This window comes from Sapajus apella, unplaced genomic scaffold, assembly GCF_009761245.1.
Source record: "Sapajus apella isolate SASKATOON/1434 unplaced genomic scaffold, GSC_monkey_1.0 scaffold23, whole genome shotgun sequence".
Lineage (NCBI taxonomy): Eukaryota > Metazoa > Chordata > Mammalia > Primates > Cebidae > Sapajus > Sapajus apella.
Window position 1 is genome coordinate 20,373,487 of NW_022436963.1, and position 24,768 is coordinate 20,398,254.

The following is a 24,768-nucleotide window of genomic DNA, read 5'->3' on the forward strand; positions in this document are numbered from 1 at the left end:
TTTTTTTTTTTTTTTGTAGAGGCAGGATCTTGTCACATTGCTCAGGCTGGTCTTGAACTCCTGGTCTTAAGCAGTCTTCCCACCTTGACCTCCAAAAGCACTGGGATTACAGGCATGAGCCATCACACTCAGCCTTATTAATAATTTCTAGTAAGAAGGCTCAGTGCCTTACTAGCCTGATCCAGGAAAGCTGGATCACTATTGGAGGGGGTAAGGGGGATATGGCTTTCCCTAATCTACCGTTTTGTGTTATCTATGTCAGTTTCACAATCATAAATGGGGAAAAGAGGGGAGTTTTATTTATTTTCATAACTCAAGGAAGACTGTGTGCACCAACAGAAGCTGCATGGATACTTAGAAGATGAAGAGTAGGTATGATTACAGGGCTGCTTTATAAAGAGAATGGCTGTTTTTCTAACACACATTAAAGCAAGAGACAGATGGAAATGACAGGGGTTATTTAAGGCTGTGATGTCGGGCTGTGATAATGCAGGTAGCTGACCAAGGTCTGTTATTAGAGGCCATTGTTCTACTCCTGTGCTTTCAATGATGGCAGCATGGCATGAGGAGAGTGGCAAAACCAACCAGGGCAGCATGAGTCAGTCTTGATGTCACTGTAATACCAAAGGAGGCCAAGAGCAGCTGCATAGTGATCTATATGGATTCTTCAACTCTTAAATGGGCGAAAACATGTTGTACACTGGAACTTGGATCAAGAGAAGCAGCTCCAGGCACTTTGGGAGGCTAAGGTGGGAAGATCACTTGAGGCCAGGAGTTCAAGACCAGTCTGGGGAAAATAGCCAGACTTCGTACCTCCAAATATTGTTTTAAAAAGTTATCTGGGCATGGCAGCATGTGCCTGTAGTCCCAGCTACGTGGGAGGCTGAGGTAGAAGGATTGCTTGAGCCAGGATAGTTGAGGCTGCAGTGACCTGGGATCAGACCACTGCACTCCATCCAGCCTGGGGAACACAGCAAGACTCCATCTCAAAAAAAAAATAATAATAATAATAATAATATAGATTTTTTTTTCTCTTTCTTCCTTTTTTTTTTTTTGACCATCATTTAGCAATGGTCTATGGAGATTTTTTTTTAAGATGGAGTCTCACCTTGTCTCTCAGGCTGGAGTGTGAAGTGCAGTGGTGTGATCTTGGCTCACTGCAACTTCCGCCTCCCAGGTTCAAGCAATTTTCTGACCTCAGCCTCCTGAGTAACTGGGACTACAGGCACACGGTGCTATGCCCAGCTAATATTTTGTATTTTAGTAGAAATGGGGTCTCACTGTGTTGCCCAGGCTGGTCGCAAACTACTGAGCTCAGGCAATCCATCTGCCTTGACCTCCCAAAGTGTTGGGATTATAGGCGTGAGCCACTGCACCTGGCCAATAACAAAATTTTTAAAAAACAGCTTCACAATAAAATTTTAAATGGACATTAATGTAACTTATTTAGCCCTGAAAATCCAAATCTGATAGATTGTGACCCTCTTTTTTTTTTTTTTTTTTGGGATGGAGTCTCTTTCTATTGCCCAGGCTGGAGAGCAGTGGTATGATCTTGTCTCACTGCAACCTCTGCCTCCCAAGTTCAAGCAATGTTCATGCCTCAGCCTCCCGATCAGCTGGGATTACAGGTGGCTGCCACCATACCTGGCTAATTTTTGTATTTTTAGTAGAGATGGAGTTTACCATGTTGGCCAGGCTGGTCTTGAACTCCTGACCTCCTGTTCTGCCAGCCTTGGCCTCCCAAAGTGCTGGGATTACAGACATGAGCCACCATGCCCGGCCTGTGACCCTTAATAAAGGGCACACAAATGATTTTTCTTTAAAAAAAGCAGACATATTCACTGTAGAATATTGCGAAACAGAGACAATAGCAGCAGTAGAAGGAAGATGACTTATGCCTGCATCATTGAGAGATCACTAGCACCAAAAATTTTGGCTCAGTCTTTATTATCCATTTATATGTCTACCATCGAATTCAAATATGTATATGTATAAATATATAAAATTTATAAAATAAATGGCATCATCCCACTCACAATAACTTAAAATAGAACCTAAGTGTGTGTGCTTGTGGCTGGGTGTGGTGGCTCACACTTTTAATCCCGGCACTTTGAGAGGCCAAGGTGGGCAGATCACTTGAGGTCAGAAGTTTGAGACCAACCTGGCCAACATGGTGAAACTCCGTCTCTACTAAAAGTACAAAAATCAGTTGAGCGTCATGGCACGTGCCTGTAATACCAGCTACTTGGGAGGCTGAGGCAGGAGAAACACTTTGCAGGGAGCCAAGGTCACCCCACTGCACTCCAAGTTGAGCGACAAAGCAAGACTCCATCTCAAAACACCAGCAACAGGCCGGGCGCGGTGGCTCACGCCTATAATCCCAGCACTTTGGGAGGCCGAGGCGGGTGGATCACGAGGTCAAGAGATCGAGACCATCCTGGTCAACATGGTGAAACCCCGTCTCTACTAAAACTACAAAAAATTAGCTGGGCATGGTGGCGCGTGCCTGTAATCCCAGCTACTCAGGAGGCTGAGGCAGGAGAATTGCCTGAACCCAGGAGGCGGAGGTTGCGGTGAGCCGAGATCGTGCCATTGCACTCCAGCCTGGGTAACAAGGGCGAAACTCTGACTCAAAAAAAAAAAAAAAAAAAAAACACCAGCAACGAGCCACCAAAACCAAACCAAACAAAAAAGCAGCAAAACCTCATGGTGTGTGCTTGTCAACCATGTTAAAATTAACATCTTTTGAACAGTTCAAAGTTCTCCTAAGGTCTGAAGTGATTCCCACTTACCTTCCGAGGCTTCACCTTGTCTTGTATGTCATACTGGCCAATTCCCTTATAGCTAATTCCAAGCCACCAGGGAAGTCCTTGCTTATCCTAGAGGGTTGAAAACGCATGAAAATCAAGGCCTAATTGTTAACTCTTCTAGAGGTGAATATAATTTACCAATTTTACCTCTTAACAAGTATCATCAAGTCAAAATAAAGCTGTCTTGATAAACAAAACATTATTTAAAGACCTAACTTGTTATTAAAACACCTTCTTAGAGGTTCTTCAAATAAAATCTGTAAGTTGAAACAGTCCAATACTGTTAATACCACCAAAAGAGTAAAGCATTACTGTTTTGATTGAACAGTTGGAGAAAATAAATAGAATGTAAGTAATTCAACTAAGGATTAATCCAGTAAAAAGCCAGTTATCCATTAAAAAAAAAAAAAGCTCTTTATTCTCTTAATTAGTAACCAGTTATAAAAGGTTGGGGAAGTTTCCAAAGAATTACAAAGATGAGAAAAGTGGCTCCAATTCCTGATATTTATAAAACAATTAACAATGAACATGGGAATATTGAAAACCCTTTTGGAGTACTGTACAATTCAATGGCAGGATGTTTGAATAACTGGTTTGAGGTACCTATGGGGAAGTGATGTTGTTTACATAAATTTATCTTTTTATGTTTTGCCAAAGCAAAGACTATACTGACACAGGAAAAGGAAAATTTAGGCTCAGACAGATACCTATATGCAAATCAGAGGCAGCAGAAATTAAAGTTAAATTTGAGGCTGGGCTCAGTGGTTCATGCCTGTAACCCCAGCACTTTGGGAGGCCGTGGTGGGCAGATGGCCCGAGGTCAGGAGTTTGAGAACAGCCTGGCCAACATGGTGAAACCCTGCCTCTATTAAAAATACAAAAAATGAGCCAGGTGTGGTGGCACATGCCACCCTGTGCAATCCAAGCTACTCGGAAGGCTCAGGCGAGAGAATCACTTGAACCCAGGAGGCAGAGCCGAGATCACGCCACTGCACTCCAGCCTGGGCAACAGAGCGACACTTTGTCTCAAAAATTGGTACTGATTTTTAACACAGGTATATTCTCATCACGTCAGTATTTTTAAAGCTAATTCCCCATCATTTGGAATTGTATAGAGATATAAACATTATCATTACATGAAAAGTCAATCAAGAACTGATCAATTATAAAATTATTTCTCCTCCAAACAAGACACCCTTAACACTCTCATCTCATCATCTCAAAATATCTGTCAATCTCTCCCTGCTTATAAACATCTAAAAATACTTTTCATCATCTCAAAATATTTCTTTGTCAATCTCTCCCTGCTTATAAAACATCTGAAAATACACTGTATGGAATATACTCATTGAAATGTGGCATTGCAAATACTGTATAAATTTCAGGATTTTATGAAGCTGTTGAAATAACGTTGGAGACTGCATAATTTTCAAATAAAAGTACCATCAAATGACGATCTGGTAGTGCTAGAAAGCTAACCAATTGGAAAAGAGACTAATCAGCAAACAGAGGTGTTTCAAAAGAGAATGATATGAACATCTTTTTTTTGAGACGGAGTTTCGCTCTTGTTACCCAGGCTGGAGTGCAATGGTGCGATCTCGGCTCACCGCAACCTCCTCCTCCTGGGTTCAGGCAATTCTCCTGCCTCAGCCTCCTGAGTAGCTGGGATTACAGGCACACGCCATCATGCCCAGCTAATTTTTTGTAGTTTTAGTAGAGACGGGGTTTCACCATGTTGACCAGGATGGTCTTGATCTCTTGACCTCGTGATCCACCCGCCTCGGCCTCCCAAAGTGCTGGGATTACAGGCGTGAGCCACCGCGCCCGGCCGATATGAACATCTTAGGAGGAAGACAGGTCTTGGGAAGACATTTTAACTTAGCAAGTATTTTGCAAAAATAATGTGTTTTATAATTTGCTACAAATGGCAAGATATAATCAGCCTCTTATATATTATGAAAAAAGCTGATATTGTGCAATAACTCTTAATTATCATTAAAGCTTTGTTATGTAAAACTACTTACCTTTACTGCGTAATAATGGACACCGTAAGTTGGCAGAGCTTCTACTATTTTCATATACCTATGGAAAATAAATATGTATCACAATCTTATTAAAATTGTCAGAGGACCCTTTTGGGAAAAGTGTTTTAAAGAAACGCCATATTTCTACTTTCCTCATTATAACAATATAATAATTATTATTTGGGAATAAATAATAATTGTTATTTGGGAAAAGTGTTTTAAAGAAACATCATATTTCTACTTTCCTCATTATAACAATATAAATAATTAATATGCTTCACTCTAGAAACAGGATAAACCATTTTGGGGAGTAATATATTTTAGCTTATCCACATGTTATGAAGTTGCTAATAGAACCTCATTTTCAGAAAGCAACAGAAAATGTTACTTTCTGCATATTCAAATGCTTATGGCTTAGAAATGTGCCGCAGTATAAACTCCAATTGAAAGTATTTTTTAAAGTAAGCCCTTAGTGATGCAAGCAGTGAGCACCAACTTTTGGGGCATACTCATAAGTGAAAAAATAAAGCTATTACATATATTGCTTGCGGTAGAAGTTACATAACTAGAAACATCTATCAAAACTCCTAGAAATATATACTTTAAAACTATGAATTACCCTATGTAAACCTGACTTTAAAAACGTCCCCGCAAAATAAAAATTAAAGCAACAATGCCGCCACTTGCTATTTTTAATTCAAAAGGGTTTATTGTACACCTTTAAGGCTTTGGAGTGGACTAAATTGTGTAAACTTCCTCTCTGCCCTTAAGGAACTGAGGTTCATGTTTTAACGCAAGTAGACTTTTTAATGCCATTTTGATGATCAGTTTCTCTGGAAACTGTAATCAATAATTTGATATATTTTTTTATGTAAATGGCCTACATGTAAATGAATATAGGAAGTTAAGTAAATGTGTCAAGGTCGTGTAGCAACTAAACTGCATAGCCAGAATTCTAACAAAATGAGTTGGACTTTACATCCTAGAGCCTTAAATACCAAGTGAAACAGTCTCTTAGATGAAGCCACACAATAATGATCAGATGAAGGAATAAGACTCTGCATTTAAGCATGGGTACTTTTTTTTTTAATTGTTTTTTAGGTTTCAGGGTACACGTGCAGGATGTGCAGGTTTGCTACATAGGCAAATATGTGCCATGGTGATTTGCTGCACCTAACAACCCATCACCTAGGTATTAGACCCAGCATGCATTAGCACTTTTCTCTAATGCTCTCCCCAACTCCAGCCCTCCCCTGACAGGCCCCAGTAAGTGTTGTTCCCCTCCCTGTGTCTATGTGTTCTCATTGTACAGCTCCTTGTAAGTGAGAACCAGTGGTGTTTGGTTTTCTGTTCCTGCATTAGTTTTTTGCTGAGGATAATGACTTCCAGCTTCACACATGTCCCTGCAAAGGATATGATCTCATTCCTTTTCATGGCCAGACAGCGTTCCATGGTGTATATGTACCGCATTTTCTTTATCCAGCCTATCATTGATGGGCATTTGGGTTGATTCCATGTCTTAAACATGGGAGCTTTGTAATAGGCAGTCGCGCATTGCTTAACAATGAGGAAGCATTCTGAGAATTGTGTTGGTAGCTGATCCTGTCCTTGTGCACACATCATGGAGTGTACTTACGCAAACCTAGATGGCAGAGCCTACTACACTGTTAGGCTGTATGGTGTGGCCTATTGCTCCTAGGCTATCAACCTGTACAGCATGTTACTGGGCTGAAATACTGTAGGCAACTATAATACAATGGTAAGTATTTGAGTATCTAAACATAGAAAAGATACAGTAACAATATGGCATTATAATCCTATAGGCCCACCATTATATATGTGGACAGAAATGGTGCATGACAGTACTCACTAGTTTACCCTAAAGCTCTTAATAGAAATTGTCACTACTTCTTTTTTCTTTTCAGTTCAGAAAACAGGCACACAATGAATAAAAACATCAAGGATCCAACTTCAGGAGGCTAACTTCTGATTTCTGCCATGAAGATAACAGAAGGTGTGTTTTGATAAAACAAGATTACAGGCCAGGTGTAGTGGCCCAGGTCTGTAATCCCAGCACTCTGGGAGGCCGAGGTGGGCAGATCATTTGAGGTCAAGAGTTCGAGACCAGCCAGGCCAACATGGTGAAACCGTCTCTACTAAAAATACATAAAATCGTTGGGCATGGTGGCACGCACCTGTGTAATCCCAGCTACTCAGGAGGCTGAGGCAGGAGGCAGAGTTTGCAGTGAGATGAGATCATGCCACTGCACTCCAGCCTGGGTGACAGAGCAAGACTCCGTCTCAAAAAAAAAAAAAAAAAAAAAAATGAGATTAGAGCAAAGAAGTAGGAGTGTGAAGAAAATCTACACACTGACCAGGAGATTAGCAATCTCTAAATTCTTCTTTCAGTTTTCATATGCATAGAAATAATTCTAAAAGTTTAGTGTGGCAAGTTTTTTTTTTTTTTTTGAGATGAAGTTTCGCTCATCACCCCAGCAAAGTGACAATGGCACAATCACAGCTCACTGCACCTCTGCCTCCCTGGTTCAAGTGATTCTTCTTCAGCCTCTCAAGTAGCTGGGATTACAGGCAACCACCAACATGCCTGGCTGATTTTTGTATTTTTAGTAGAAATGGGGTTTCACCATGTTGGCCAGGCTGGCATCAAACCCCTGACTTCAGGTGATCCACCTGCCTCAGCCTCCCAAAGTGCTGGGATAACAGGCATGAGCTACTGTGCTGGCCTGTTCTTAATAATGGATGGTAACTCTGTAAGTCACAAAATACAGAAATACATTACAATGGTTTGTTCTTAGTAGCATGAAGAAACAGATTATCTGACACCAATATACTATGCACTCCATTCAAAGTAGAGTCACAAACTGGGGAACAAAACATGGCCTCTAGATAGGTTGTGTTTGGCTAATATTGCACTAAATTTTCTTTAAATTACTTCCCAGTGAGGTAAGATTTAAAAATCTGAATTTCCAGCTTCTCTTGGAAAACAAAGGACCTGGCAACATTATGCCTGAATTATAAAGCTGAGTAACTTTGCCTCTACTCAGGATGGAAGCTCACTTGTTTGTCACAGTCCCCACCATTCCCTATTGCCCCACATCTGGCCTATGTTTCTCATTTTTTTTATTGCCTGACTCTGGTAGGTATCTGAGTTGATGACACCAATGTATAGAATGACCCGAGACATTTTCTAATTTGTGGTAAGATATTTCTAACCAGGTAAGGACTATATTAGCAAAAACTACCTAATAGAAATTATTTCAAGTGACATCTTCAAATGGGAGATATTAAAATTATACCTAAGCAAAAGGAAAGAAAGATACTTACTGAACCACAGCTTGACCCCTAGTGAGACCTTTGATTTTCAAATAATGCTCAATTACCCTGTCCTCGCTGTAAAACAAAGAAATGAGAAAGATGGCAATGCATGATTATCTGAGGTACAGGCACAGTTTCCATATTATCAGGTGGCTACTGGAAACTTGAGAGGAAGCCTTCACCAACTTGTTAGATAGCTAGAGTTTGGTTTTTGTTTCTGTAGGAGATGGATGCCTAAATTTCAGACATTTGACTGCCTTCCTTATCATCTTTAACTTATATTTTGTGTAGCATATTTATATAATACATACATGTATACACACACACACACACATACATACATACATACATACATATACATATAACTACCTTTAAAACTTAAAGTGCAATGGCTCATACCTGTAATCCCAGCACTTTGGGGAGCCAAGGTGGGCAGATCACCTGAGGTCAGGAGTTTGAGGCCAGCCTGGCCAACATGGTGAAACTTTGTCTCTAATAAAAATACAAAATTAGCTGGGTGTGGTGGCACATGCCTATAATCCCAGCTACTTGGGCTGAGGCACAGAATTGCTTGAACCCAGGAGATGGAGGTTGCAGTGAACTGAGATCACACCATTGCACTCCAGCCTGGGTGACAGGAGCAAAACTGTCACAAAAAACAAACAAAAAAAACAGTTTACTAGAAAAGAAAACAATATCAATTTCTTAAATGAAAAATGATCTTCTGCCATAATGGGATGAAATACAATACATATAAAATAATGATATCAAATGTTAGTTGTAGAACATTGTTGAGTAAATTTTGAGCATAAGGCCTATCCTCTCTGTGATTAAAACAGGGAGATCGGCAAGTGTTGGGTATTAAAGACTTTCTCCTTGAGTGATTCAGAAAGATTTTAAAAGAATTCAAACTGCTTCTGAGTCTGTGTGCAATCTAAAATACTCTATTACCACCACTTACAGACATCTTGCTTTAGAAGAAAACCCTTTTATTGCCCTAGAGTAAAACCTGTTGATTGGAAAGGAAATCTCAAGTATAGCCCAGAATACTAAGTATTTCTTTCTCCATATAACTAGTTGTCATTAGTAATGTCTTTTTTTTAAATTAAAAAGCTATTACTTGGCCAGGCCGGTGGCTCATGCCTGTAATTCCAGGATTTTGGGAGGCTGAGGCAGTTGGATTGCCTGAGGTCAGGAGTTTGAGACCAGTCTGGCCAACATGGTGAAACTCTGACTCTACTAAAAATACAAAAATTAGCCAGGCGTGGTGGTGGGTGCCTGTAATCTCAGCTACTTGGGAGGCTGAGGCATGGGAATTGCTTGAACCCGGGAAGCAGAGGTTGTAGTGAGCTGAGTTCATGCCACTGTACTTCAGCCTGAGTGACAGAGCAAGACTCCATTTCAAAGAAAGAAAGAAAGAAAGAAAGAAAAAACTATCACTTGAAAATGACATGGTTAGAAGCTTTCAGAGTCAAGATACTATGTAGCCTCAGTACTTACTTTCACTATTTATTTGGGAATATACTTGCAACTTCATACTAAATGTCTCAATATTAAATATTTATTTTGTAATCTTTATTTTGAAAAACATTTTAGTGGAAAGAAAAACCATCGTGAGGATTCAGACTGAAACAAAGGAGAATATATTTAATAAGAATGTAAGTATTTTAAGGGAAAATGCAATTTAGAAAAAAATGTGAGATGAAAATAGATACTATGGATTCATTAAAATACAAACAACTAAACCAACACAATATATACAATGATACCTGGCTATAGTATAAATCTCTGGTCATTAAGAAAATCTTTGATCCAAGGAAATTTGTATTTTGTAACACTTATATTGCATTCTGCTAGATTAAGGCTGCACTGCATTACACAGTGACTGCACATACATTGAGTATTGTATATTCATCTAGAAGCACACTCTAAGACATTTAACACACTTGAAAGAAACATCAGCCAGTTGCTCTTTGCAAATGACTGCAAGACGCATTTTGGTATAATGATCTCCAGTGAACTTCGAGTAGATCCTTTCACTGAAAGGATCAAGGTCTACCTATGGTTTCTTTATTCAATTGATGGGCAATGTGATGTTTTTCTCACTTATATGCCTTTTAATGTCCCAAAAAGCATGCAGTTCTCAATGGAGGCTATGAGAAGGGGTCACCTGTCATGTGGATTTCGCTTACCAGTAAGCAAGGGATGGATGCTCCTGAAGAGTTTTGGTTGGAAAGGCTGGTAATGTCTTTAAATCTTTCCGGGCATTTTCATCACTAAAAAGAAATGGAATATGGTAACATCAGGTACTATTATCCAAAAGAATTATCCAAGCCTGTCACCAAATGAATGAGATCCAAAAAATAACTATTTACAGCATGTTGGAGCCAACATACACATGGTTATGGACTCTAACTAGAAACAGCCCCCAAATTTAACAACTGAGTTATATGACAAGATTTTGAAGTTTATAATAAGTTCTGCATGTGTCTACTTTATACATAATTATAATTGTACATTTTTCACATTGTATTTTTACATAGCATTCTTCACATTTCATTATCCACTTTCTCCATGTTCCTACAATATCTTACTAATTATCTTTAGAGGCTACATAATATTCATCATGTTGGGATACTGGTTATCATGAAACCATTCACATAACATCACCAGTTTTTCATAATAGATATCATTGCAATGAATGGTTTGTGTAGTCCTTTATATTATTCTTCTGTTATTTCCTTACAGAAATAACAGAAGCTATTTCTGCTCTGAAATATAGCAGACCAAGTCAGCCATCTGCAGAAATCTCTTGAATAGAAGATGACCAGAAAACGTGTTTCTAATGAAACCCAAGGTATCTCTTAAGTCATGTTAAGTGAACTAAAATGTACCTCATGTAATGTCAGCTATCATCTAACTATAAAATGGTAAAGGCTGGGCACGGTGGCTCATGCCTGTAATCCCTGCACTTTGGAAGGCCCCGGCGGGCGGATCACCTGAGGTCAGGAGTTCGAGACCAGCCTGGCCAACATGGCAAAACCCCAACTCTACTAAAAATACAAAAATTAGCCAGGCTTAGTGGCACACGCCTGTAATTCTAGCTACTCAGGAGGCTGAGGCAGGAGAATAGCTAGAACCCAGGAGACAGAGGTTGTGGTGAGCCGAGATCACGCCATAGCACTACAGCCTGGACAAGAGTGAGATCCTCTTGGTTCAATTCATTCACTAATTTAAAAAAAAAAAAAAAAAGTGAGATTCTGTCTCAAAGAAACAAAGAAACACCAAACCCAGCAAAATTCTAGTCGTCAAGAGAAAGGTGTGTTCTTTACAGAACTTTAAAAAAGGGAGAACAGGTAATCCTACCCAGTCATAGTTTGTTATGAGAGAAACTACTCTAAGTGTGGAGTATTTAAGGATATAATCTATGAGGAAATGAACACGATTATCCAGAGCCTATTAGACCTTAGAATAAGTACATGAAACACCTACTCAAAATTCTGATCAAACTGGTGTTCATCAAACAGCATAACGCTACCTCTTCCTACTTTCCACTTCTTCCTATCTTTACCACTAGCTACCCTTTGATGAAAAGCTCCCAAGTGCGAGGTACCATGCAACACATTTCTTGGGCATTATTTACCTCATGTGAGGCTCACCACAAACATTCCCATGCAGTAGATACTATTATTATCTATTGAAGTAGATGAGCTCCCCCCCCACCCCCAGCTGGAGGACCAAACATTGAACCATTCCTTGGTGATATTACATTTCAAAGCCAGGGTTGTGGCCTTTCCTACAGGTGAAAGATCTAGCTTTCCAAATTACTACAGGAAATAAAAAATCACTTGGCTCCTGTTCTTACGTAAGAATAAATCTCTCTATTCATTTGAAATCTGAGTGTTATGGCTTAACCACACTGACAATCTTGGGAAACTGGTTTGTGCTTCCTGAAAATCAAAATATACCACAATCCAATTTATTCATATGAAAGGTCAGCTGTCAACTCCCAGTATTTTTATTTTTCTTAATAATCTCTTTTATGTTTTATCTGGCATAGCACATTTACTTTTTTTTTTTTTTTAAACCCAAGACTGTCAGATACATTTATTTCTAAATTGTGATTTTTTTAAAAATGAAGGGCAAATGCATGCATATATTAAAAAATGATAAATTCAGGATAACATCGTGCTATGAATCATCCCGATCAACCACATGCATGTTGTTATCTTCTGGAGCCAGATGAACCATAGGTCATGTCTCAAGAACCCAGTCTAGCATTCACTTACTTGGATTATAGTTAATTTTGTGGCAGTGGAGGCCTCGCTGGATTGGAAGTTGCTATTTGCCCTAAATTTATTTATTCAGTGAACAAAAATGTGTAAATGTATACTGCATGCCTAACATGTAGAAATGAGTGGCATATGATAGAATTATTTTTAACTCATACAAATGCAGTCAGCCAAAAGGGAAAGGAAAGTAAGGGAGAAATTTTATGTGTTATTCCATTCAATAAGCTCATGGTTGAGAATAAGTACAAAATGCGTGACTTGAAGCTTTGTCCTTAGTTGTATATCCCTCAAAGCACAAGTATCTCATGACACTGAGATTTTTCCAGCATTCAGGCATTTAATACACGTCTGTTAAACTCAAGCAATCTTTATATCCAGTGCCTAACTAAAGAAATAGCTGTGTGTTTGAAATGGAGAAAAATATCACCTGTGTTGGATTTATTGAAAGATGAAGTTCAGTCTTCAACATATCATTTTCCCAAGAATTTTCAAGACTAATTTGAACTATACACAATCAGAATCTACTCCAGTTATAAGATGTTTGTTTAGAAATGCTGGCTGAATAAATCAATAAATTACCAAAGGTTAATCACTAGTCAGAATCTGAGATAACAATGAATATTCATTCATTAAGACCTTTTTTGGGTACTAATCACTGAGAAGCAACTAAAATGTGCATTAATAGGGAAGTGGATTAGGGACCATTTTAAGGAGAGTTTCGACTACCTTGAAAAAAAGTGCCAGGCGTGGTGGTTCACGCCTGTAATCCCAGCACTTTGGGATGCCAAGGTGGCCAAATCATTTGAGGTCAGGAATTCAAGACCTGCTTAGCCAACATGGTGAAACCCTGCTCTATTAAAAATACAAAAATTAGCCAGGTGTGCCGGGTGTGGTGGCTCACGCCTGTAATAAGAGCATTTTGGGAGGCCAAGGTGGGCAAATCACCTGAGGTCAGAAGATCAAGACCAGCCCGGCCAACATGGTGAAACTCCGTCTCTATTAAAAATATAAAAATTAGATGGGCATGGTGGTGCACAACTGTAATCCCACATACTCAGGAGGCTGAGGCAAGAGAATTGCTTGAACCCAGGAGGCAGAGGTTGCGATGAGCTGAGATTGCACCACTGCACTCTAGCCTGGGTCACAGAGCAAGACTGTTTCAAAAAAAAAAAAAAAAAAAAAAAAATAGCTGGGTGTGGAGGCTCATGCTTGTAACCCCAAAACTTTGGGAGGCCAGGGCAGGCAGATCACCTGACATCAGGAATTCAAGACCAGCTTAGCCAATGTGGTGAAACCCTGCTCTGCTAAAAATACAAAAATTATCCAGGTGTGCCACGCATGGTGGCTCATGCCTGAAATCCCAGCATTTTGGGAGGCCAAGGCGGGTAGATCACCTGAGGTCAGGAGTTTGAGACCAGCCTGGCTAACATGGTGAAACCCTGTCTCTACTGAAAATACAAAAAATGAGCCAGGTGTGGTGACACATGACTGTAATCCCAGCTACTTGGGAGGCTGAGGCAGGGGAATCACTTGAACCTGGGAGGTGGAGGTTGCAGTGAGCCGAGACTGCACCATTGCACTCCAGCCTGGGTGACAGAGCAAGACTCTGTCTCAAAAAACAAACAAAAAAAGTATGCTTAAATAGATGGAACACAGAAGATTTTTAGGTTACTGAAACTATTCTGTATGATACTGTAATGGTGGATATATGACATTACGCATTTGACAAAACCTGTATAACTGTACAACACAAAGAGTGAACCCTAATTTGATTATAGACTTTTGCAACGAATGTACCACACTAATGCAAGATGTTAATAATAGGGGAAGCAGTGGGGGGGGGGGGTAGGGAGAGGGGGTATAAAGGAACTCTCTGTACTTTCTGTTCAGTTCTTTTGTAAATCTAAAATCTAAAACTGCTCCCAAAAAAACTTTATTAAGAAAAAAGAAGAAGTAAAAAGAGCAACTTCTACTTGGTTATACATTAAAAAAAAAAAAAAAAAGAAAAAGAAAAAAGAAGAAGAAATATACTTTAGATTAGTGGTTCTCAATTTGGGCAGTTTTACCCCTCAGGGGACATTTAGCAACGTCTGAAGGCATTTTTGATAGTCACAACTGAGGAAGGAAGTGTTACTGGCTTTTACTGGGTAGATCCTACAATGCACAGGACAGCCCTCAACAACAAAGGATGATCCTGCCCAAAATGTCAATAGTGCTGAGATTAAGAAACCCTGCCTTCAATCATAAAAATCCTGAAAATTCTACCCGAATACTCTACAAAGCATATCATTAAGACTTACAGAATTTTTCTCTTATGTCACTCAGAATATTAGAGATCTCAGATGCAAATGTCTAACAGGGACCAAGTGAGACAGCATTAGAAAATCAACTGGGTAAGCAAGCTGAGAAGTGGTAAGTCAAACTCACCATTAGACCTGGGGACAATGTAAAATGGTGTGAACTATGAAGGGAGGAGAATAACACCCCTGTATTATATAAGACACAAATTTGATTGTGTGTGATGGAGATCAAAATTTTAGTTAATTTCTTTTCACATTAAGTCAGAGCTGGCTGGACATGGTGGCTCACGCCTATAATCCCAACACCTTGGGAGACTGCAGCGGAAGGATCACTTGAGCCCAGGAGTCGGAGACCGGCCTGGGAAACACAGTGAGACCTTATCTCTACAAAAGAGTGTTTAAAAATTAGCCAGGCATCATGGCATATGCCTGTGGTTTCAGCTACTTGGGAGGTTTCAGCTCCCTCGGAGGCCCAGGAGTTCAAGGCTGTAGTGAGTTATGATTGCACCAATATACTACAGCCTGGGCAACAGAGTGAGACCCTGTCTCTTAAAAAAAATGGAGAGAAAATGCCTTCTCAGTTTCTTAACTTGGTTTCTAGTTTCAGATAATCAGAGAATTATTAACTAAAATAACAGTAGTGAATCAATAAAGGAGACAAGCAATTTGCCTAAATTACTTGTCTCACTACTTGTGGAATCCTGACCATTCCTCAAAAATCACGTGTGTGTGTGTGTGTGTGTGTGTGTGTGTGTGAGAGAGAGAGAGAGAGAGAGAGAGAGAAAGAGAGAGAGAGAGAGACTGGGTCTTGTTCTGTTGCCTAAGCTGGAGTACAGTGGCTCAATCATGGCTCACTGTTGCCTCAACCTCTAGGGCTTAAGTAATCCTCCCACCTCAGCCTCCCAAGTACCTAGAATCACAGGTGCATGCTACCATGCCTGGCTAATTTTTAAATTTTTCATAGAGATCGGGTCTCACTATGTTGACCAGGCTGATCTCAGACTCCTGGCCTCAAGGAATCCTCCTGCCTTAGCTTCCCAAAGTGCTGGGATTACAGACATGGGCTACCATGCCCAGTCCCCCAAAATTACATTCTCAAGGAAGAACATAGCCTTATTTCTTCATATTATAAAAGGCTCCTGTTAATCCTCCAAATCTGGTCATTTGTACTATTGCAAAATGTCCCTCATGAATATATAACATCACTTTCCTATAAGAACCTGTTTAATATAGGAGTTTTCCAGCTATCACAGATGTTGAGGTGGCTGAGCTGTGGACATGGCTGTAACACTAGAAGAGAAAGCCAGGAGAATAATCAAAAGATGACTGAGACCATCTGGCAGAAAAATGGCTTAAACCTTTCAACAACTGGTGCACAGAAGTAGAAATCCAAATGGCCAACAGAAAAAAAGTGTTCAACTTTATAAGTTATCAGGGAAATGTAAATTAAACCCTCAATTAATTACCAATATACATCAGACTATCAAACTTGTAAAACTCCAACAAGATCTAGTTTATATGAAGATGTAGGGCAATAGGACCTCTCATCCATTACTAGTAAGAGTGTCAACTGGTACAATCATTTTGGAAATTTTTATACCCTATGACCCAGTAATCCTCTGCTAGGTATAATCCATAGAAAAACTTATATACAAGCGTAAGATTTATAGCAGCATTGTTCACACAAAAGAATAACTCAAATATCTCATAACAGTACAAATGCGCAAACTATAATGTATTCATATAACAGAATACCATGCAGCAAAGAAAATAGACAATAGCTACACACAACATGAATGTCACAAATGTTGAGTAAAGAGGCAAGACCCCAAATAAGAACCTAAAGGTCCAAAACAAACAAAATGAACCTAGAAATAGGTGATAAAACCATGAGGAAAGACAAACACCCGATCTTATCTGATCTAGGAAGCTAAGTAAGGTTGGGGCTGGTTGATTCTTAGGTGGGAGACAGCCTGGAAATACTGGGTGCTATAGGCTTAAAAAACAAAACAAAGACAAGAAAATATGCACCATAGAGTCAGAGTGCCCATGAGCAAAGAGGGAATTTTTTTTTTTTTTTTTTTGGGGAGGGGTTTTTCCCCTGTTTTCCCCGGGCCGGGGCGCTAGTGGGATCTCGGGCCACCGCGGCAACCCCCCCCGGGTTCAGGCAATTCTCCTGCCCCAGCCTCCTGAGTCGCTGGGATTACAGGCACACGCCACCATGCCCAGCTAATTTTTTGTATTTTTAGTAGAGACGGGGTTTCACCATGTTGACCAGGATGGTCTCGATCTCTTGACCTCGTGATCCACCCGCCTAGGCCTCCCACAGTGCTGGGATTACAGGCTTGAGCCACCGCGCCCGGCCTAAGAGGGAATTTTATTGGAGTTAGGACAATGGGGGGTAGCATGTGGTTGTATGGCTGCATTTCCCCACCTCCCCCACCTTTTTTTTTTTTTGAGACAGAGTCTCGATCTGCTTCCCAGGCTGGAGTATAGTGGCTGATCTTGTCTCACTGTAACCTCCGCCTCCCGGGTTCAAGCAATTCTCCTGCCTCAGCCTCCCAAGTAGCTGGGATTAAAGGCACATGCCACTATGCCTTGTTATTTTTTTGTATTTTTAGTAGAGATAGGATTCCACCATGTTAGCCAGGATGGTCTTGATCTCCTGACTTCATGATCCACCCACCTTGGCCTCCCAAAGTGCTGGGATTATAGACATGAACCACCACACCCAGCTTCTTTTTTTTTCTCCAGGATTCTCTGTCACCCAGGCTGGAGTGCAGTGGTACGATCCTGTCTCACTGCAACCTCCGCCTCCTGGATTTAAGTGAGTCTCCTGCCTCAGTCTCCCAAGTAGCTGGGACTACAGGAGTGCACTGCCACACCCAGCTAATTTTTTGTATTTTTAGTAGAGACGGGATTTCACCATGTTGGTCAGGCTGTTCTTGAACTCCTGACCTCAGGTGATATGCCTGCCTCAGCCTCCCAATGTGCTGGGATTACAGGCGTGAGCCACTGTGCTAGGCTCAGCTTCATTCTTCCAATTTATTCTATATATCAACGTACATGTTTTGTGCATTCTTCTATGTTATATTATTCACAACAAAAATGCATCAAATATGGCCAGTGAGTAGACATGGGGAAAACCAAAGTTCAAGCTCACAGCCCTGCTAGGGAGAGGTGCTGCAATGCTAATACAAGAGGTTAGAACCTACTGACCCAAAAATGAATCCACTGGGGTGTCAGAAACACTGGCACATTATTCTAGAAGGTTAAGCTCGATCATTTTCGGAGTTTAGGACCAAACAGGATTTCACGTTTGAGCAGACTGGCAGTAGCTGAGGGCTTATTTGTTCACCCTCTTGGGGAATGTCTGGGAGCCTAAGGCTGCAGGGATCTATGGAGCTTGCAGGAACAGCCAGGTCTGGCTTCTGCACAGAAGGCTCCTCCCTGTCTGGCTGGGCAGGAGGCATGGTTTATGAATCAGGGCCAACCTCAGAGTTTAGAGGGAGAGCCCAAAAGTAGTAGGGGAGGTGAACAAGCCTCAACCGGGATGTCTCTGCCTTTCACCAGCAATAAATGCATTCAACTCGTCTGGACATTCCTGACCCTAATGGCAACGGATATGTTATTTTAAAGATGCACTTGACCAGAATTGACATGAGGGACTGGTTTCTCTGGGTCCTAGCAAGAGAGAATGTCCATAAATCAACATCACTTGCTACTTCTCAGTGACCAAACCAGAAATTGCTTCTCTCCACAATTTCAGCAGGAATTCAGATGTCACAATGAAGAACATGCTTGCATTTTATCTGATTATCTAGGCTGAACTCCTCCCTTAGGCATTCCAGATTCCTATTTTGATAACTTTCCAGAAGGAAGCCACCCATGACCCTCTATTTAACTACAACTATTTTTCAGGCAACAATTCCTTTGGTCATTCCAAAGCCCCCTTTCATGGGCTGTTTTTCTTTACTGACCCCAAGTACCCTGATGGAATGTGCCAACCCCACTCATTTTTGAGAAAGCCACATGGCTGGCAAAACTGAGGCCACCCTTTGTGTGTGCTGAAGCACTTGTGTGGAAAAAGCCACCCCCAGCAAATGTGTGCACCTGCTTGTGGCTAATTGTGGGTTTGCACACAGCAACAATCAGCCACCTGCCATCAGAGACTTGAGTAGAAGAGAGTGCAGCCAATCAGCAAACTGGGCATGCTAGCACTTCCTAGAGAACACTAAGATCCTTGCTGTCTATGCTTGGTGTGGGGGCATCCTCTGTTTCTAGAACAGCTTAAAAAAAAAAAAGCCCAAGCTCCAGGCCCCCAATTTTTCTTTTTTTGGGGGGGGGGGTGGGGAGTAGAGATGAGGTCTCTCATGTTGCCCAGGCTGGTTTCAAACCCCTGGGCTCAAGTGATCCTCTATCTTGGCTTCTCAAAGTACCAGGATTACAGGCATGAACCACCGCACCAGGCCTGCATTTCACTTTTCTTCTCCAAGCAAAGCTCTTCCTTACCTGAAACCCAAACCAAGTGTTCATAAAAAATGCATGTTAAATATAATGTCCAAGTGGAAACATCTACAGAAACTTCACTACACGAAGAAGTTAGCTTGGGGCTGGGTGCAGTGGCTCACATCTGTCACCTCAGCACTTTGGAAGGCAAGATGGGAGGATCACTTGAGCCCAGGAGTTTGAGGCCTGTCTGGCCAACATGGCGAAACCCCGTCTCTACAAACAATGCAAATAAATGACTGGCACATGCCTGTAATCCCAGTAACTTGGGAGGCTGAGGTGGGAGAATCACCTGAGCCTGGGAGGTTGAGGCTGCAATGAGCTGTGATCACCTACTGCACTCCAGCCTGGGTGACAGCGTAAGACCCTGTCTCAAAAAAAAAAAAACAAAAAACTTGGGACTGGAGTTCTTTTTTAAATAATTGTAACTCAAAATCCCTACTTCAGAAAATGCATATGTGGATGTAAAAAAGCCATACTTAAGAGCCTATTTGAACACTCAGTAAAGTCTAAAGCCTGCTATTAAGTGTAAATGTACCATACAGCTTATATATCATCAGAAGTTAACTAAAAGGTCATGACAGGGGCCTCCCAAGATTTGGGGAAGTCATCACAGCTGAAAACTCTATTTAGTACTGTGTTCCATGCAAACCAGAGATTTACTGTTATTAGGAATGGGGCTAATTGGAAACATTTGCCAGTCTTCTGGGGTTGCCTTATACAGGCCTTGATGATAAGTCATTTTGTTATCTATGTTTACTAGAAACCTGTGGTGACCCATCAAGGTTCTGAACTATACTGAAGGAATGGGGCAGGATTAGTGATCATAGCAGCTACAAAAGTATATTTAGGCTGGCGTGGTAGCTCACGCCTGTAATCCCAACACTTAGGGAGGCTGGGGCGGCCTGGCCAACATGGTGAAACCCTATCTCTACTAAAAATACAAAAATTAGCTGTGAATGGTGGTGCATGCCTGTAGTCCCAGCTACTCAGGAGGCTGAGGCAGGAGGATCACTTGAACTTGGGAGGTGGAGTCTGCAGTGAGCCGAGATCATGCCACTCCCCTCAATCCTGGGTGACAGAGTGAGACTGTCTCAAAAAAAGAAAGTATATTTAATGTCTGTTATATAGGTGTAATGTAGCAGGTGCCAACTTAACCATCAATCAAACCATTTGAGCTGGATCTTCTATTGAAGGATGACAGATTGCTTAGACAAGTAATTATTAGAAGGATCTTCGTTACTATTAATAAACACCAATTTCCTCAATGAATCCACTGTCACTGATCAAGACCTGGGTGATTAGTAGTTTAAGAGCTTTTCACTGGCTAGATTGCCTTCAAATTGCCCTTTATTAAATAAGAATATCATCTTTCTTTCAGTTATTTGTAGAACCTGGCGTTCAGTGATGAATCCAGCTTATTATATGCTGGACTTCATAACTAGAAACTTCTAACAGTAAATTTTTCTCTACTGATTCCTAGATAAAGGGATATTAAAGGCGACAAACACAAGAAAGTAGTGATTATCATTGTACTCTTCTACCCTGACCAGCAGCATCAGCATTATCGGATAACTTGTTGGAAAGGCAAATCTCAAACTCCATCCCAGACCTACTGGATCAGAAAGGCTGAGGGTGGGGCCCAGAAATGTGATTTTAACAAATGGCTTAAGAGCCACTGCAATAGGATAAACGCAACATAAGACAGAGTTTTTGGGTGGGTATAGTGGCTCATGCCTATAATCCCAGCACTTTGGGAGGCTGAGGCAGGCGGATCACTTGAGTTCAGGAGTTCCAGACCAGCCTTGCCAACATGGTGAAACCCTGTCTTTACTAAAAATACAAAAAATTAGCTGGATGTGGTAGTGTGCACCTGCAGTCCCAGCTACTTAGGAGGCTGAGGCAGGAGAATCGCTTGAACCTGGGAGGCAGAGGTTGCAGTGAGCCAATTTCATGCCATTGCACTCCAGCCTGGGTAACATAGTGAGACCCTGTTTCAAATAATAACAATGATAGAGATTTTCAAGGAAGAGACGGTAATCAACTATTTAAATTGGAGAGACGGTCAGGGAGGCTGAGCAAGGCTTTTTGGGTGGACAGGACAGGTTTGTTTTAGGAGATTCTAGCAAGTGACCTGAACTAGCAGTGTCAAAACATGAGTGCTGTCATCTAACCCCCAAAAGAAATACTTCTAAGGGACAACAGCTTTCTCACTGGGTATACCTGGTGGCAGAGACTGGGCTAACCGCTTTCTCTACAGGCATATTTGCTATTAACATCAGTGTCCCTATTTCATGGGTGTGAAAATGGAGAGTTAAGAGAGATTGGCAATTTAAACTCACAGAGCAAATGTGACTCCAAACCTGTGCTTTAACCACTGTGCCCTACCCCTCTAGGATTCTAGTAAGACGGGACAGGAAATGGGGAAGAAGCAGAGGGAAGATTTTAACTTTGAGCCTTCAGCATTTATCATAATGGTGGCCACTGATTAATTCCACCAAAATATGTAGTGCTTAGGTTATGACAATCTGTCTTTTTAAATTAGATCAAACTGGATTAATCCCAAACTAGATTAACCACACAAAGAAACTGAACATAGATAACAAGACTTAACATGTTATCAGTGTTTCTTGAACCAGACCAAACCAGAACAAACCAAATAAAAACCAGAGTCTCTAGTTGTCCCTTAGTAGCAAGGACACCAAATTCAGGTTTTTTTTTTTTTTTTTTTTTTTTTTTTTTTTTTTTTGAGATGGAGTCTCGCTCTGTTGCCCAGGCTGGAGTGCAGTGGCTCCATCTCAACTCACTACAACCTCTGCCTCCTCGGCTCAAGCTATTTTCCTGCCTCAGCCTCCCAAGTAGCTAGGAATACAGGTGCCTGCCACTACACCTGGGTAATTTTTGTATTTTTAGTAGAGATGGGGTTTCAACTTGTTGGCCAGGCTGGTCTAGAACTCCTGACCTCAAGTGACACCTGCCCCCCCCTCGTTTCCCAAAGTGCCGGGTTACGGGCCTGAGCCACCTCACCCAGCCCCAAATTTAGTTTTTAAAAAACACCTTTACCTGAGCTGCAAAACCAGACTCCAGTCATTTTAAACCTTAATTTGAACCTTAAAACAAGGAGTCCAAACTGCTACAGGTGAGAAGTCCAATATATCAATTAAGACTCCTTAAATCACACAAGGTATTCCTGAAGCCCCGCTTTTTATACTGACCCAAGAAGCTCAAAGTAAGATCTCTGTTACTGTTAGCGGATACCAAGGTCTGGGATGGGATGAAGAAAAGAAGAAACAAGCTCACACTTTCATTCACAGTCAATCGTATGCAAAGGCAGAAAGCCAGAGCTCAAGTTCATTCCGTGCCTAATGCCACTCCGGATTATTGCAAATTAGTTTAGAAAAACTGATTACAGACTGAGCTAATTGCATAAGAGCTAAAAGAGCCCTCCTCATTTTCTACCCAACCAGACTAAACTTAAAAGACAGCAGCTCCACCCAGCCAGATAAGCAAGGTGAATTCATCTGGTCCAACCCCTAAATGCACAGATGGGAGAAACGAGGCCCACCGAAGGCTGAAAACTTACCGAAGTTCCCGCAGTAGGCGGCAACAGATCTAAAGGACCAGAGGTTTGTTTTCTGGACTAGTGCCGGCCGGAGCACAAGAGGAGGAAGAGGAAGAGGTGAGAATTGGAAAGCTAGGGCGGAGCGGAAGAAGAGGGAGGGGCCGGGAAATGAAACGCCCAGCTGGCTGTGCCAGACCGTGCCCTCCTCCCCTCCTAAGTCTTTCCATTCTTGGAATTTCCTCCGTACCCCATTTAAAACTTTATTGATCAGATCCTAAACCAAGTCAGGTTGCAGCTTTTACAGAGTGAAAAGTGAGAGCTGAAAGAATTATTTAAGCCTTTTTCCTGGCCTCTGGCCAAAGCTAGGGATGCCTCCCACTGTTTCTGTGAGAGGTGGGAAGTTTTTGGCCCATCCTTAACTAAGAAGCTCCTTCACAGGGGTACATATGTGTGCATGCAAAGAAGGCCTTCATGAGGGTTTAAGTGTAAGCATGCATTTCTAGGCTTCATGCATTTCTAACGCCTTCAAGGGGGTTCAGGTGTGAGTATACATTTCTACGCTGCCTTTGTTCCCCAGCTCCCTCAGACCTCTCAGCTCCTCTTTCATAGGACAATAAAAGATATTCTTTGGGCTTTTATTTATATATTCATTTGCTGAGACAGAGTCTCACTCTTGCCCAGGCTGGTGTGCATTGGTGCGATCTTGGCTCACTGCAACCTCTGCCTCCTGGGTTCAAGCGATTCTCCTGCCTCAGCCTACTGAGCATGTGGGACTACAGGCATGCAGGGCCACCCTAGTCTAATTTTTTCTATTTTTAGTAGAGACGAGGTTTCGCCATGTTGTCCAGGCTGGTCTCAAACTCCTAAGCTCAGGCAATCAGACCGCCTCGGCCTCCCAAAGTGCTAGGATTACAGGCATGAGCCACCCCAGCCATCTGCTTTCGGCTTTTAAGGAGGCCATCCTAGGCACTTGCTGTGTGTGACAAGTGGAAGCATTTTACTTACATAAACTCATTTAGTCCTCAAGATGTTGGTACTCTTTCTTTTTTTTTTTTTTGAGACGGAGTTTCACTCATGTTACCCAGGCTGGAGTGCAATGGCGCGATCTCGGCTCACCGCAACCTCCGCCTCCTGGGTTCAGGCAATTCTCCTGCCTCAGCCTCCTGAGTAGCTGGGATTACAGGCACGCACCACCATGCCCAGCTAATTTTTTGTATTTTTAGTAGAGATGGGGTTTCACCATGTTGACCAGGATGGTCTCGATCTCTTGACCTCGTGATCCACCCGCCTCGGCCTCCCAAAGTGCTGGGATTACAGGCTTGAGCCACCGCGCCCGGACTATAATGAAGTATTTTTATTTTATTTTATTTTTATTATTTTTTTTTAAAGATGTGGTTTCACCATATTGGTAATTTACAGATAAAGAAACTGAGATTTAGAAAGGTCTCCTAGCTGCCCATCATTTTATTAGACCTAGTACACAGGCAGACAGTACATATCTAGAAAAAAATAAAAAAGACCAACCTACGAACCCACCAATCAGCTCTAGGTCTATGGTTTGTAGTAATAAGATTTGGCCTTTAGAACTGCATTCAGTCCCAGGTCTCCCTGTTCCTAGAAGTTTTGTGGTCTTAGATAAAGGCCACAAACGTCTTAGACCTTTGTGAGCCTGGGCTTCCATATTATAAAAATATGAATATAAAACTATGACCTATTGCATAGGATTCTTGGGTATATTACAGTGGAATGCTATGAAGACACTTGCTTGTGTTCAATAAATGTGTTCCTTCCTAGCTTATGCCTATAATCCAAGCTCTTTGGAAGACTGAGGTGGGCAAATTGCTTGAGCCCAAGAGTTTGAGATCAGCTTAGGCAACATGGTGAAATCTCATCTCTACGGAAAATACAAAAATTAGACAGATATGGGGCGTGCAC

General features: G+C 41.4%; 1 protein-coding gene across 6 annotated transcripts in view; it reads right to left on the reverse strand.

Annotated features, from left to right (window-relative positions):
* The window catches only part of FRMD4B (FERM domain containing 4B), a 364,030-nt gene that overhangs the window by 41,425 nt on the left and 297,837 nt on the right, over positions 1–24,768 (reverse strand). For all 6 annotated transcript variants that reach the window (XM_032290457.1, XM_032290458.1, XM_032290454.1 and 3 more), the window contains 4 exons: positions 10,363–10,446; positions 8,180–8,245; positions 4,835–4,892; positions 2,793–2,879 (listed from right to left, as the gene is read on the reverse strand). In XM_032290457.1, the coding sequence (XP_032146348.1) occupies positions 2,793–2,879; positions 4,835–4,892; positions 8,180–8,245; positions 10,363–10,446 (295 nt within the window). The remainder of the gene's footprint in view (positions 1–2,792; positions 2,880–4,834; positions 4,893–8,179; positions 8,246–10,362; positions 10,447–24,768) is intronic.